At 42.6% G+C, this 15,884-nt stretch overlaps 1 protein-coding gene across 10 annotated transcripts in view; it reads left to right on the forward strand.

Annotated features, from left to right (window-relative positions):
- Nucleotides 1-15,884, forward strand: part of SPOP (speckle type BTB/POZ protein) — a 47,878-nt gene that overhangs the window by 29,102 nt on the left and 2,892 nt on the right. For 8 of the 10 annotated variants that reach the window (XM_034755744.1, XM_034755751.1, XM_034755746.1 and 5 more), the window contains 7 exons: nt 5,308-5,454; nt 6,055-6,176; nt 6,691-6,842; nt 6,944-7,071; nt 11,487-11,664; nt 12,337-12,392; nt 12,831-12,953. In XM_034755744.1, coding sequence (XP_034611635.1) covers nt 5,377-5,454; nt 6,055-6,176; nt 6,691-6,842; nt 6,944-7,071; nt 11,487-11,664; nt 12,337-12,392; nt 12,831-12,953 — 837 coding nt within the window. In that variant the 5' untranslated portion in view covers nt 5,308-5,376. Of the gene's footprint in view, nt 1-5,127; nt 5,218-5,307; nt 5,455-6,054; nt 6,177-6,690; nt 6,843-6,943; nt 7,072-11,486; nt 11,665-12,336; nt 12,393-12,830; nt 12,954-15,884 lie in introns of all 10 variants that reach the window. The other 2 variants (XM_034755748.1, XM_034755749.1) reach the window with 2 other exon arrangements.

The raw sequence follows: 15,884 nt of genomic DNA on the forward strand, positions 1-15,884 counted from the left end.
CCGCCCCCCCCCCACCCTTTTTTTCTTCTTCAGTGCTGCACTACACAGTGATCCTTTCCAACCACAACCATGGCACGTTTGGGAAATCGTGGTTGTATGACCCAGTTTTCACCAAGTGGGGCGGATTACTTGTTGAATTGTTTGCAGTTTAAGGGCTAGCATTGAAAACTTTCCCCGTTTCCCCTAGGTGACCCTGTGCGATATCACTCTCCTGAGGGTAACAGAGGCAGCAAGGGAGCAGATGCTGCAAGTGTCTGGGTACGGACTTGGTCCTTATGCTGCAATGCTGTGTGCTGCCAGCAGAGTTAATACTGGAGTGGCGTGGGAAAGTATCCTACTGTGGTGGATGAAATAAGGCAGCCCTTTCCAGAAACCTTCTGCAAAGGATTGCAGAGTACCTCCATGAAAGCTTCCTAGCGATCTCCATGGAGTGGCCACTGATACGCACTACACTTGCTTTTTTGTTCAAATTAAACATTAAAAAATAAAAGCATGTAATGTCTACACTCTGATTGGAAATGTTTACTCACCAGAGGTGCCTTCCACGGCATCATGCTCTGCTGCCAACTGGTCCTGTGAAGGGATGGGCTCTAGGGTTAAAAACAGTTCTTGGCTGTTGGGGAGAATGGATCCTAAATCCTATCTCCTAGAACTGGAAGGGACCTTGAAGGTCATCAAGTCCAGCCCCCTGCCTTCACTAGCAGGACCAAGTACTGATTTTGCCCCAGATCCCTAAGTGGCCCCCTCAAGGATTGAACTCACAACCCTGGGTTTAGCAGGCTAATGCTCAAACCACTGAGCTGTCCCTCCCCCCCCACTTGCCTGCCTCACATTCTCCTCCTCCTCCTCATCTTCCTCGTCAACAATGTCCTCTTCGTTGTTGCTCAAGGTACCCAGGGCTCCTGAGAGGTATTGACGGAGACTTTCGGGGTAGCGGTGGGGTCACCGCTGAGAATCGCATGCAAATCCTCATAAAAGCAGCATGTCTGTGGGGCAGAACCAGAATGACTGTTCGCCTCCCTTGTCTTCTGGTATGCTTGCCGAAGCTCCTTTTATTTTCACGCAGCACTGCTGGTGTCCCCTATGCCCCGCACAATCTTAGCATAGATGTTCGCGTTTCTTCTGTTTGATAGGAGTTGTGCCTATACAGACTTTTCTCCCCACCCAGCAATAAGATCTGCCACCTCCTGTGTACTCCACACTGGAGCGCTTTTGCGGCTTTAGGGCTCCATGATCAGATGTGCTGGTGAGCTCTCCACACTGATCAAACAGGAAATGAAAATTCAAAAGTTCTCAGGGCTTTAACAGGGGCGAAGCTGTTTCCTGTGTACCTGGCTGACGTGCAGTGGAGTTGAAAGTGCTCTCCAGAGAGGTCACAGCGGAGCACTGTGGGACGACACCTGGAGGTCAGTTCATTAAAATTACACAACGCCATGTCTACACTATCCCCATGTCGACCCGTGGATGTCGAATCAAGCGCTCTGCCTCTCGTGGAGGTGGAATACAGAAGTCGACTTTAGTGGCCACTTAGGTCAGCGGAATGGACTTGGTAGTGTAGACACATACATTATTAGATCGACTTAATGCAGTTTATGTCAACCTAAGTTTGTAGTGTAGACCAGGCCTGAGAGAGTAGTGTCATCAGCCTGTGATCTGTCCAGTCCCTCCAAAACTAGTTTCAATTGCTCTTGTAAATTTAGAACCTCGCCATGGAATTGCTTGTTGTGTGAGATATGCTATGTTTTGATCAAAGTAGTCCACATGCTCAATGCAAATTTCAATATAAGGTTGTTAAATACAACTGTAGAGACACAATCTTCCTGAGAATTCCTCTGAATGTCACAGGAAAGCAGGGACATCAGTCCTTCTTTTTCAATCAACCATGAAGCTGATGGTAGTTACAGAATAATATGAGCATCTGCAGTATGCTGTAGGACTGTTAGGTGGTGGTGTTGAGAAAATAAAGCCTAAATAATTCTGAACACCCATATGTCTGAAGATTAAGTCCATTGGGTCCCTATTGTGCTAGACACTGTACAATCAAAAGCACACAGTTATTTTCATTATGCAATCAATTTAGTAAGATTTTTCTGTACCTTTCTTTGCGTTCGTCAATGGCATCTTCGTGAAGTTGGGCACAATATTGTATACTGTTCTTTTCACACACAATCAATACCATTATGAAGGAATGCAAATTCTCCTATAAGAATGCTTGTAGCTGTTTTTGATCAATCCTCTTGCATTAATGTGGATGCTATTTCTTTTACTACTTCACTTGAAAAATCAGGCAGTGGACCTGCAATTTTCAATCTTCCCGAAGGAGTGAATCTTGGACAGAGTGCTTTAGTTACTTATTTAAATTGCTCATTTTGTGCCACGTTGAAGTTGATGCTGTTAGCATAAAAAAAAAAAAAGCTGCAACTCCCTTGTCCAAGTCACTTGCTTTTCAGTTGTGGTTGGGTTTTTTAATGATCTAATCAGACTGATTTTTTTGTCATATTTTGGGTGTTCAATATGGCAGACACTGCTACTGAATTAAACTAATCTTGAAGAGCTGCTGGAAGCCTGGAACAGGGACTTAAATTGTTATATGGGTTGTCTTTGATTACAGCAGTGATAGTCAACGTGTCTCACTTGAGGCTCATCAAACATATCCATATTTTGTTCTTCTGCTTTACTAAGCAGTTTTGTTATGACACATTTGATCTTGAATAAGCTGACTTTCTGCACTTCTTAAAATGAGCCAGAGTCCCTTTTTAAGCTTGTTACTTAACAACTCTTGACAATGTTTACATTTTACATTGCAAGAATATTTTTATTGAATACAGTAGAATTCACTTATTAGCAACCTGTTGGTTCCCAGCAAAAAAGCTGATATGTATCTAAACGTTGCCAGTAAGAGAAAAATAGATTTGCATGGCTGCAGCTGGTGACGGAAGCGCTAGGGTGTGCTTTCCCTGAATGCAGCACTGCAATCCTGCCTGCTACTAGTGGTTGGGATGTCCCAGCACTTCCTTCCCTGGCTGCAGCCCTGCAGACTTGACTGCAGCTCGAAGGGAAGGCTGTGAGCAGGGCAGCAGCACGGTTTGTGGGGCTGCAGCGAAGGAGGGCACATCCCAGCTCTTCCATCCCTGTCTGCAGCCCAGGAAGGAAGTGCTGGGATTTGCCAAACCCAGGGCCCAAGTACAAGAGCAGGATGCAGCACCGAGAGGTACTGTGTAGCCCTCTGGATCCCCAGCATCCGGGCTTCAGCCCCCTGTCCCTCTGTTGCCCTGCCTGCAGCCTCAGGCAGGTTTGTAGGGCTGCAGCCTGGGAAGGCACATCAAAAAGTTCTGAGTTGGATCCTGGCAACAGGCATGTGACTTAAGTCCCATTAACGTTAGAGTCGGTGGGAAGGGATCGGTTCCCAGCACAATGTTGCTATTAACCAGTTGTTAATAATAGGATTATTATTAAGCAGCGTCCACTGTGTAATCAGTTGCTTTTGTTTTACCGCTTCCTTCAACTTCAGAGATGTTAAATCAGATACATTACTAAACACTAATCTTCAGTTCACTCTATTGACCAGCAGCTTCCATATTTACCGCAATTAGAATGAGAAACAACTGCATAGTGAATTCAGCCATATGAAAGCTGAAAAATAAAGCCAGCTTTAAATAGAACTATGGTTCCAAGTGCCCTGACCGCCTTCCGGAAGCTTATAGATCCTTGCAAAGCAAGTCCTTGTAACATTTCCCACTCCCCTCTTGTGAACATTCAATAACAGTTGAGTCAACAAACTGGCCACACCCCTTCTCCAGTCACTAGTACCTCCATCCCTTTTCTCTAAATTTCTTGTTAGTTGTATAAATTTCTCATTGTTTTAATAAGCATAAGAACCACCCATATGTCATTACCACTTCTCTCTTAACTTTTCAGAATAATTTCAATCTGTGAATGAAAGCTAGATCCTATTGTTTCTAGTACACCTCTACCCCGATATAACGCGACCTGATATAACACAAATTCGGCTATAGCGCGGTAAAGCAGTGCTCCGGAGGGGGCTGCGCACTCTGGTGGATCAAAGCAAGTTCGATATAACACGGTTTCACCTATAATGCAGTAAGATTTTTTGGCTCCCGAGGACAGCGTTATATCTGGGTAGAGGTATATTAAAAATAAAACATTGAAATGTGTTAATGCAATTGTTTATGAGGTAAAGTTTTGGTGCACTTTTTTTTAATGAATCCTCCCAACTCCCTAGGGTCCCCCTTCCACACAAAATAAGAGAAAATCCTAATTAAAACCTAGGGGGTGCAAAACAAGTGGGTTGTTCATTTACAGAACAATTCTGGGTTTTTTCACAACCCTGTACAGCAGCTGAGTAAATTCTGATGATGACTCATGGTAGTTGTGGGTTGTGAACTTCACCAGCATATAAAGAAGGGGTGTGTGTGTCCGTCCTCTGTCCGTCCCTCCCTCCCTCCCTCTAAGCAAAGGGACCAGCTGAGTTGTGAGAGAAAGGTTAGGCTGAAGTTTTTTGTGGTGTTGGTGCTTCAACCACCAATAAAGCCAAACCCCACAGTTGGAATAAGTTTGGATTATGTACTAAATTGTGTATGTTCTACTCAGATCAGGAACTCCATTTCTCACACTGCCGTATATCAGTTTGGGACTGTGCCAGAAGAAAAATGAGAAATAAATGTCAGGGACCTTAATCGATAGTCTAGGAGAATAATAGAATCATAGAATATTAGGGTTGGAAGAGACCTCAGGAGGTCATCTAGTCCAGATGAATAACAATAAATCCAGATCAAGCAGGGAGTACCCTACTCTAGTCTAGGGGTAGGGTCCATATTCTGGTTTTGTTCCTATCGAGAGTTCATCTATTGAAAGCATGAGTGAATATGGTCTTTGTCTCAGATTTCCCTCTTTCTAAGCGTATGTCTACACTGCAGTCAGAGATGCAATTGCAGCTTGGGTAGACATATCTGTGCCAGTTTTTCCCATATCTATACCGCTAAAAACAGCAGTGTAGATACGCTGTTGGCGTGCTTGTATAGCTCATGTTGGACCCTGGGTATGTACTTCCATTGCTAGTCCACGCTGACGCTCATGCCACTGCATCTACGCTGCTATTTTTAATAGTGCCGATACGTCTACTCAAGCTGCAATCGCACCTTGGATGCTGCGTAGACACCCTAACGTGCTTCTGTCTAAAGGTGCTGAAAGGAGGGGGTGAGTGTGACTTCTTGTTTTGTTTTTACTCTGAGTAAAATGTCCTGCAAGTTCTAATGGAATTGCTATTTTCTCCTTTTTGGGAGCCAGGTAGGGTGAAGACAACATAGCTATTTCTTTCGCTGAATTGTGAAATCCTGTTTAATCTTCAAACTGGCGATGTCAAGGGTTCCGAGTCCTCCTCCTCCGGCAGAAATGTCGAGTGGACCTGTAGCAGAAAGCTGGTGCTACACTCAGGTAAATTCACAGTGTGCTCAGATGGTCAGAGTTTACTAAGATTACACCATACAAAAAGAAGCTTAGTGATCTAAACAAATGTAGAGCCCAGGTTTTCAGAGGTGAAAGTCTAATGATCAACTAACTAAACCCATGCAACTAGGACTACATCAGATTTTAGTTACAAATATTTAGACTGCTCCATCTCTAAACTCACTGTTTTTTCTTGTGGATCTGCCTATGAATGGAAGCAGCATGGCTGAGTCAGGTCAGAGGGAGGCTAATGTCACTCTATCTCCTTCCTTCCTTCCTGTCTCACTTTTATGTAACTTCCTGAGGTAGACTGAAAAAGTTGTGATGGTCCATTTTGGACATGCAGCTATTATAGAATTAGATTCGTTTTTGCTTCCCTTGGGTTACTTTTCCCACGCACGAGAGGAAGTCAAGTGCCTTGGCAGAACCCTCCATAGGTTGCTGTGCAGTGCAGTCCTGGGTGTGGGCAGATCTTAATGCTGTCCTTGGATTAGTAACATAGTGATGAGGTTATTTCAGTTCTTTCCCTCTACCTGCTCATTGTGCACAATCATGACCCTGAATTGCTTCCTTGTTTTGAATCTTCAGATTAAGGTGGTAAAGTTTTCATACATGTGGACCATAAACAATTTCAGCTTCTGCCGGGAGGAAATGGGTGAGGTCATCAAAAGTTCAACCTTTTCATCAGGAGCCAATGATAAACTGAAATGGTAAGAAACATAGCAGAAGATAGTCACCCAGCATATACAAACTGTAGAGATAAGTTAATGCCCATAGCACACTGGGATACATCAAGCGTATCTAAACTGCAGAGAGGTCCTGGTTCCCTTGGGCACACACAACATACACTCAGGGAAAATAGAGTGTTGCCTTGGCACAGTGTTTGGGTGCATACAACATAGACATCAGGATCTGTCTCTGAAGTTTAGGGTCTTTATACTTTGCTAATGGAGACCATTAATAAGTACGGTAGCCCTTTCATGATTTTTGAATTGTCTTGTAGACAGATTCATATTTCTGGACCTACCTGAGTGCCCATATAGGATATCTAGAAGAAATATCACAGTATTCTTGTTTTGTTTACCTTAGTCAATGATCAGCGTAGCAGAACTTGTTTGCTGTACACTTTATTGTGTAAACTTTATAATACTCTTCCATTGAAAGCTGTGAATGCCTTGCCAGAAAACTGTTCCTAACAGCTCATGCAGATGTCTATTTCTACAGGTGTTTGCGTGTGAACCCTAAGGGCTTGGATGAAGAAAGTAAAGATTACCTGTCCCTTTACCTATTATTGGTTAGCTGTCCAAAGAGTGAAGTTCGTGCAAAGTTCAAATTCTCCATCCTCAATGCTAAAGGAGAAGAAACAAAAGCAATGGGTATGTGTAGCTCTTATCTGTTCGGGTCATTCACTTGTGTTCTATGTTTGTTCATGCTAACAGCGCTAGCATTTGTTTGAATCAACATATCTGTCTTTCAGAGAGCCAGCGAGCATATCGATTTGTACAGGGCAAGGACTGGGGATTCAAGAAGTTCATTAGAAGAGACTTTCTCTTGGATGAGGCCAATGGACTTCTTCCAGACGACAAACTCACTCTCTTCTGTGAGGCAAGTCTCTCTGTTCAGCTGTAATGCTAGCAATTCTATTGGCTTCAGAAACTCACAACTCTCTTTCAGGATTGGTTTTTAAGGAGTCACAGGTGGAATCCCTGTGGGGGAGGAGTGTTGGCTATGTTTGCAGTGCTGTATGGATTTTTTTTTTCTTTTTAATTTGTGACTGACTACAACATTGCCACTTCATTTATTTTTGGTTACTGTGTTTCTGAGGTCACCTGCACAGGTAAAGGACAACAACCAAACACATGCTCCTTGTCATTCCAGTTCTGGTTCTATATCAACAACACATGATTTGACGCTCACTGGAATAGTAATCAACATGGGTTGTTTTGTGGGGTTTTTTTGTGGGGGTTTTTTTTTTTTTGGTCCCAAATACTTGATAATGTAAGTGGGTCCATGAAGAAATTTGGTAATGGAGCAGATGTAATCTGAAGATTCCTAAACTTACCCAACATACCTCACTCTTACAATAGGAAAGCTTTCTTTATAGCAGTGTGCGGTTTTTGATTGTTAAATATATACCTTGCTTGTGTACCTAAGAACTTTGTAGAGGAGACTAAGGGTGCCCTAGAGTAAAACCCCAGATACTTGTCTGAGCTGAAGGGAGAACTTCAGGTAATGACTGATTATTGCTCAGTTCAGTGGGAAAATGTTCAACCGGCTAACTACTCAGGAAGGGCTGTCACGATGAGACGAATCCAGTGTTCATACTGACCAGACACTCCCCTTGCGAGTTAGAGTGCATTTGAATTAAAAACCCCAATTGTTTGGGACTGTAGCGGAGCAAGAACTGCACACCAATATCTTGAAATTGAAAGATGTAGCTATCCCTTTTGGAGTTCAAGAACAAGCCACATGGATAGTATGTACCTCTGAGGAGAAAACAGCGGTGGTAATTTATGGAAACCGTCAGGAACGCATTGAACAGCTCCTAGACTGATTATGAATGGCTTGAAATTTTGCTCTGTGTGCAAAAGGACATACTCTTCCAGAGCCTATGCTTGCAACACCAAACAAGTAATCTTTTGCTATTGACCTGGCTCGTGAGAAATATCTTTTTGGAGAAATGAAGGATTTCCAAAAGTGTTATGAAGACCCCTCTCAAAAGAGTACATTTAGGGAGGGTCTCTTTAAAAGTGCTCAGTGTTGTCCTAGTTCCAAACATTTTACCATTAACTTCAGTTGGAGCATTAACTTGAAAGGGAACAAACTTTAGGCTAATACTGAGAGCATTAGAAAATCCTACTTCTAGTATATTACACGATCTGTATTGTGTTTGCTCAGTGAGATTTTCAAAAGTGCCTCACTGATTTAGGAACACAAGTTTCATGGACTTTCAATGGAACTTCTGCTTTTAAGTCACCAAGGTACTTCTGAAAATCCCAGCCTCAATGTTGTGCATCCAAGAGTATCTCTGATAAGAAATGGGCATTCCAATTATTCACTAGTGAGATTTAGAAAAGGGTTTCTCCTTTTAGTTTTCTAAGTTTTCTGAGTGTGTTCTAGCCTCCCTGAGGAGAAGAGTGGGGAATTTTCAAGTGGGTTCTCTGTCCTCTATAGTTTCCTGTTTTCTGTGGGCAGTATCTTAGCTACAGCTATTTGGAGGCCTCCAAATCACTGTAGAGCCGTAAACCAAAAATTTCAGACCAGGATACCTAAAGTTAGGAGCCTAAATACCGTTATATAGTTTTATTTGGCATCCAGGTCTGAAAATGTTGGTCTTTAATCTAGTTCTTAAAGTGTCTCTCTTTGAGCCCCTGCATTCTGTTCCTCTTCATCCTTTACTGGAAATTAGTGTTCCTGGTACAGACAGCTGGCCCCCTTTTTCTGTGTATCATGGACATGATTTTTCATGAGGGTAAAGTCTTCGCTTTTGCTGCAGCAGCCTCCTGAACTAAAAAAGGAAAGGCTTCAATTAGAGTTGTACAGGGTGGCTATTTTCCTCTGCATATTTTCTTCCAACGTTATAGACTGTATCTATTTGCCTCCGCAGACACCTCATTTAAGAGACTTATCAGTTATGTGCTAACTATTGAGCCGTTTGTGTCACGGTTGGGATCCATGCTTTAATTTTTGTGGTAATGTTTTTATGGTTGGGAAAATGTTTTGGATGAGGCCTGTGTAGCTTTAGCAATTTTTGTTTCTCTTTCCTTTAATTATTATTATGAATGACTATGAATTGCCATGAATGACAATGAATAGTCAGTGGGCCACAGAAGGAGAATGAGTGGGACTTTATAGCCTGGTAGTTAGGGCACTCGCCAAGGAAGTGGGAGATTCAACTTCAAGTTCCTGCTTCAGTTACAAAGTGGAACAGCTTCAAGAGGAGAGATGGAGAAAGACCCACACCGGAATATCCCATAGCTGGTGGCTGGGGCATTGTCCTGCAGTGTGGGAGACCCAATTTCAAATCCCTTCTCCATTAGGCGGAGGGAGGGATTGAACCCAGGTTTCCCATGTCTCAGGAGAGCACCAGCAGCTGCTCCTCCTCTTCCTGTTCTGTGAATCATAGGGTTAGAATGGACCACAAGAGTCATTTAGTCTAACCCCCTGCCAAGATGCAGGATTTGTTATGTCTAAACCATCCAAGACTGATGGGTATCCAGCCTCCTTTTGAAAACTTCCAGGGAAGAAGCTTCTACAACCTCCCTAGGCAGTCTGTTCCATTGTCCTACTGTTCTTACAGTTTTTCCTGAGATTTAATCTAAATCTGCTATGCTATAATTTGAACCCATTGTCTCTTGTCCTGCCTTCTGTGGCAAAAGAGAACAACTTTTCTCCATCTTTTTTTATGGCAGCCTTTCAAATATCTGAAGGCCATTATCATATTCCCCCCTTAATCTCCTCTTTTACAAACTGAATATACCCAGTTTCTTCAGCGTTTGCTCACATGGCTTGCATTCAGTCCCTTTGATCATCTTTGTTGCTTTCCTCTGGATCCTTACCAGTTTCTCTATACCCTTTCTATACATTAGTGACCAAAACTTGTTTTCAGTTTGACACAACTGAAACTTTTTTCAATTTTTTTTGAATGGCCAGCGAACCAAAATATTATTTGCCCAGCTGTCGTTTCGTATCCTTAAGCCAAGTGTCTGCATTACCCAAGAGAAAAAGAGAATTTGTTCCTGGTCTCACATGGCAACCTTTCTTCCTGTTGTCTGTTTCATGATTTGTTCTGTCTGTCCGTCTATATTCATTGTGCAGGCAGAGAAGCTTAAGTTTATAGGTTGCTGATGTTGGAGGGGAAGGGAATGTAATTTGTAAGCATAAAGTTGTTGAGAGGGAACTTTTTGCTGGCTTTTGCTGATGCTGTAAGTTTCTTACCACATAAACAGGTGTGCCATATGCTCTTCTAACACTTCTTGGCTGGCCACAGGTGCTGAGCGCTACTGCTTGCAACTGTGCTTTCGTTCAGCAAGAATGTTTCCCATCCAGAAGCTCTCTAAGGAATTAGGAACACTTGGTGTTGAGAGACTATTGCGTGGGGGTTGTCAGTGGTATGTAGGGCTTGGGGTTTTTTTGTGGGGGTGGGGGGAGTAGGTTATGGGTCAGTTCTGTATAGACCAGAAGATTGCTTAATTGTCTCTCTCTCAGCAGCACCTTCTCTGTTTTGTTAGCTTTTCTAAAAAGTCCCCACTCCTTTGTTCATCTCTAACTCTGACCCCTGATATCAATTTGTTGAGAATGCAGTTGGGGAGGAGAATAATGGTCCTTGTCTAGCATTTTCAATTCACACCCCACTTTCTCACCAGTGTGGAGACTCTCTGGACTGTCTGTGCAAGTAGTGTTTCACTCTCCATCTCCTGACTGACTGCATTACCTTTTGCTGCTAAATCGCTCTCTAATTTCAGGTGCTGAACTTTGCAAGAGGTTGAACTACTGGAGCTGAACCAGAGGCAGCAATGGTGGAAAAATCTGTAGGGTAGACAACTCATTAGATGCACAGAATATGTCTTATGTTGGTCAGACTCTTTGCTCTTGTTACAAGCTCTGTGGATCAAGTGCTAGATTATCGATGTTTGTACATCTGAGACTTTTCCCATGTATCGCTGTCTTCAGTGGCTGCTTGTAGCATTGTCTGTGAAGAAGCTTCATCTATGGGGTAGACTCCAAAAAGTTGATCTAGGGAAAGAACTAGGTCAGGAGTGGTGTCCAGAAGATGGGGACTGTTTTCCAGTCCCATTGAGCGTGTTGCCAAATTGGATGGAGATGGCTTTAGTTTGGGATCTAGCAGAGGAGGACTTGGATGGAGGCTGTCTCGGATATAGATGGCTCTTCAATGTGAGCATATATCTAGTTCCACTGTGTTTCATTTGGGAGATGAGGGTTTGATCTCTCAATCTCCCTTCACATGTCCTGGAAAGTGAAGCCCGTTGTAGACAAATTAACACTCTGCTTCTTTTCAGGTGAGTGTGGTACAGGACTCAGTCAATATCTCTGGCCAGAACACCATGAACATGGTGAAGGTACCTGAGTGCCGTTTGGCGGATGAGTTAGGAGGACTCTGGGAGAATTCTCGCTTCACAGACTGCTGTCTGTGTGTTGCAGGCCAGGAGTTCCAGGCTCACAAAGCCATACTGGCAGGTCGGTATTGACTTGTGCAGGTCTTAGCAGCATGGGAGACAGCAGCATCATGGCAGATGGAGTGCTCTCATAATAAGTCTGAGTTACTTCTGCTTTTAGGAAAAGGCTCCAGGAAATAGCAGCAAAAGGTGCCTCGGATCCCTGCCAACTATAGTTCTATAGTGAAGGATCCTGCTTTGAATATGGCAGCTAATTTACTGCCATAATGTTGCTGGGGATGGGGGAGGGGTTCTCCTCCCCCTTAATGGAATTGCCTACTTCCTCACTAGATGAGAATAGTGAGGAGGGATGTTTGTGATTGACACTGTATTGTGTTCCCCAAAGCAGCTGCGGAGGGAGGTTACCAGCTTTTTCTGAAGCATCTTTGCTTAGGTCCATGAACTATATTTGACTGCAATAGATCTCTGCATTTGCTCTTCAGCCTTGTTTGAAGGGCCACAGGGAATCCTGAGTTACACATTTAAAAGTTACATTGACACTGGGTCACCAAAAGAGTTTTTATAGGTGTAATAGTATTTTGAGTTTGACTGCTGCTATCTTGTAATATTTCCTGTCTTAATACCAAGGAAATTGGGGAGGGAAAGCTACTGGGTATTACCCCTTCTCCCCCAGAGGAGCTGAAGGTTATATCTCTCTAGTATTTTAATCGTATTTGTTTTATTTCCCCCCCAGCACGTTCCCCAGTTTTCAGTGCCATGTTTGAACATGAGATGGAAGAAAGTAAAAAGGTAAGTGTCTAAAGAGAGAAGGAGCTTTCCCAGCTGGGTGAATAGATCTCAGGTCAATTCTTAATATCCTTGATGATTTGAGAATGCCTGGTAGCAGCTGATGTAACTCATAGTGCAAATTTTTGAACATTTGGTTTTTTTTTTCATATTAGATACAGGACTCTGTTTTAGCTGCCCTGGAGGGAGGAAGAAAGATCAATGAGACAGTTGTGATCTTTGTTACGCTTGATAAAGAGCGTGCGGTAGAATAGGGACAATTAGAGGCTATTAAATAAAACAGAACCTTTTTTACTCCCTCTACACACTTTTGTGAGTAGTACATGTTGCTTAAGAGTTCTCTGTATAAATACTTTTAAAATTGAGAAAACTCTCTAGTGCAAAGAGATCTGTCTCTAGCATTGTGTCAGGATCTTAATAATCTTCATTCTCCTGAAACAGAATCGGGTTGAAATCAATGATGTGGAACCTGAAGTTTTTAAGGAAATGATGTGCTTTATTTACACGGGGAAGGCACCAAACCTCGACAAAATGGCTGACGATTTGCTGGCAGCTGCTGACAAGGTACAGTTGGGATTTGTGGTTGTTCGGGGGATTGGCAATGACATATGCCTTGTTTTACATGGTGAGCCTTGGAGATTGTGGCATTGATGTTTTCGCAGAGATCCTTGAACTGTACTAAGGGAGTGTTGGGTGAGCTTAAATGAGCATGTGTGCACACGTGCACTAATGCACATGTGTTTCTTGCTGAAACACACACCTGGGCAGTTCTGTTGAACTGCTCCTATTAACTGGACCTAGTCTTATATAACATAGGAAAAATGATAGATACAAAATGTAACTCGTAAGAGGAATTAATGCAAACCGTTCTGTCCTCAGTTCAAGTAGTGAGAGGAGATGGGGCACCTCTGTTCTATTAAATTCATGATGGTCATAAATATTTGTCACAAGTGCTCATTTGAAAAACTGTCCTAGAACTCAGGGTTAATCTCTGTTCATCATAGTCTAGCATATGAGCTGGGGATGAGGTAGGAGGAAAGTTCAGAGTGGAACCAGAACTAAGTGGCCAAGGCATTGAATCTCAAAAGTAGCATTCTGTTTTGCCAGACAGGGATCATAGTCTTAGTCTTTGCTTTTCCCTCTGGGCTGGTTGGTAGTAGCAGCTTCTAGCAGGGATGCTCTGAACATAAGGGAGATAGAGAATGATGTTTGCAGTTTGAGGAGAAATGGGTCCACTGGAGGAAGCTTCTTGCCTTAACCCTGCTGTGACTTTGCAGGGCTAATGCAGGAAGTATCGGGGATATTCTGGCTAGAGGGCTGGTGGTAGTCCTTGTCTGGCAAGAGCACTGCAGTGGCCTAGCCTGCCAGCCTCTGTCCACCTCCCTTTGGAGCACCAAGGACAGAAGATGCGTTGCTGGCCTATGAGTCATATTTACTGGTGGAAATTCTTAATCTGTAACCAGAATTTTTATTTCCTTTCTTTTGCTTTTAAAAGTGAACTTAGTGCTGGTGAAAGGTGCCAGTTTGACAGCACTGGAGACTAAAGTCCTCTATTTATCCACCAAACAGGTTCAGCACGGGTAGCAGCAGTGCAAGATTCTCCACACTGCCCTGCCATTGTGCCTCAACTCTGACCTGGAGGGACCACCTCTAGGGGTGAGAGCGTAGTTCAGTCTCCATGCTTCTTCAGTCCTTGGATTCTCTTGTGGGTGCCAATTAGCGTGGTGGATTTTAAGATGTGGATGCATGTAACTTTGTTCCACACAAACCACCATGCAGCCATCAAATAGTAACCACTTCCTGTCACTACTGACCAGGGCCTAATTGAAACTGGTGATGTGGAAGTGAAATGCTCCATATGGGGGCTTCGTAACGGCATAACTAGAATTAAAATGGGGAATAATACAAGCAGATCCTCGGGCACAGTATAACCATTGCCATGTGTTTTATTCTGTATTTAAATAATATTGATTGAAAGCTCAGATACCATCTTTAGCTGAGGCAAGAGTAAATAAACAGCAGAAGTATTTTAAGGGCAGAGAGTCGGCTTTAAATTTGAATTTCTTGCCTTTAAATATAGCTTTTCCCTTTAAACTCCTCATGTGTCTTTTTAAAAGCAGAAACAGAATCTTTCATGAAAGCATATAAAACATCTAATGTTTGCCCAAGAGACCTGAAACAGCTTCTTCTGAACTCTTCCAGTCTCTTGGGGGAAAATATGTAATTAGACCCAAAACAAAACAAAACACGTCTTCTAAACCCAGGAGACACTATTTCAGTCTCTCGGGGAAGGACGCTATTAGGCAGTTTTTTCAAAAGTAGTAATTAAGAAAGAAAGAAAAAAACTTTGTACCTGAGATACAAGAATGTCTACTTTTTGTCCAATTACATCACTGGGAGCTGTTATTCGTAGTGAAAAACCATATGAAAATTGTGTGTGGAGAAAGAAATGTATTCACTATACACAGAAAATAATTTTAAGCTTCTATTAACACAGACAATAATATGGAATAACTGCTTGCAAAACATCCTCCTTGTCCCCTAGTTGAAACTCTTTCAGTTAGAATTTACTAGCTTAATTTGTATATTTCCCTTTCTCACATAGAGGTCAAACTATTAAATAGACTTGCCATCCTCCCTTAGATTCTTTGGCAGGAGAAAACTGTCCTTGCTGTGAGTGCCATGGATCAAGCTGAAAGGACCATTTATTACCAAGTTTTTTATAAATGAAAAATGTCTTTTCTTATATGAAGCCATTGATTTTAACCTTAACTATAATGGAATAAAGTCCACCAGAATGTCTAAAAATTAGTTTTACACAATGCCTTTCATACTGTGAGCATCGCAAATGAGGTAGACACCAGCACTATAGTGACTGTAGGTAAACTAAGCAGTCCTTATGAGTCCAGAAGTAGTTCATACACAGTCTCTCTCATATTAATTATCAGAGGGGTAGCCGTGTTAGTCTGGGTCTGTAAAAAGCAACAAAGAGTCCTGTGGCACCTTAAAGACTAACAGATGTATTGGAGCATAAGCTTTCGTGGGTGAATACCCACTTCGTCAGGCGCATGGAGGATCTGCCATTAATACAGCTTCTCATCCCAAAGGATTGCAAAAAACACTATAAACTATACACAAGGATCATTGTATCCACCACTGCAGTGTAGTTACCTCTCAGATGAAAAGCAGCAGCTCTTTAACAACACTCAATAATGATACTCATCATTTTAAGATAAGAAGTGAGAAAACCTTACCATGTTTAAGTATTAGGAGAATTTATGTAGTCTGAATGTAACTACGCAAGTTAGAATTTGGTCAGAATCCTGGGATTGCTGGCCTCATACTTGTGAAGGGCGTCGTGAGATTCATAATGAGTCAGGACCTCCGTTTTGTTTCAGCCAAAAGCCATCAACTCCAGGGTCAGATCACACAGGCCAAGCTTTTCAAAAGTGACTTGTGATTCTAAGTGCCTCATCTTTTTGGTGCCCAACTGAA

The sequence above is a fragment of the Trachemys scripta genome, chromosome 23, assembly GCF_013100865.1.
Source record: "Trachemys scripta elegans isolate TJP31775 chromosome 23, CAS_Tse_1.0, whole genome shotgun sequence".
Taxonomy (NCBI): domain Eukaryota; kingdom Metazoa; phylum Chordata; order Testudines; family Emydidae; genus Trachemys; species Trachemys scripta.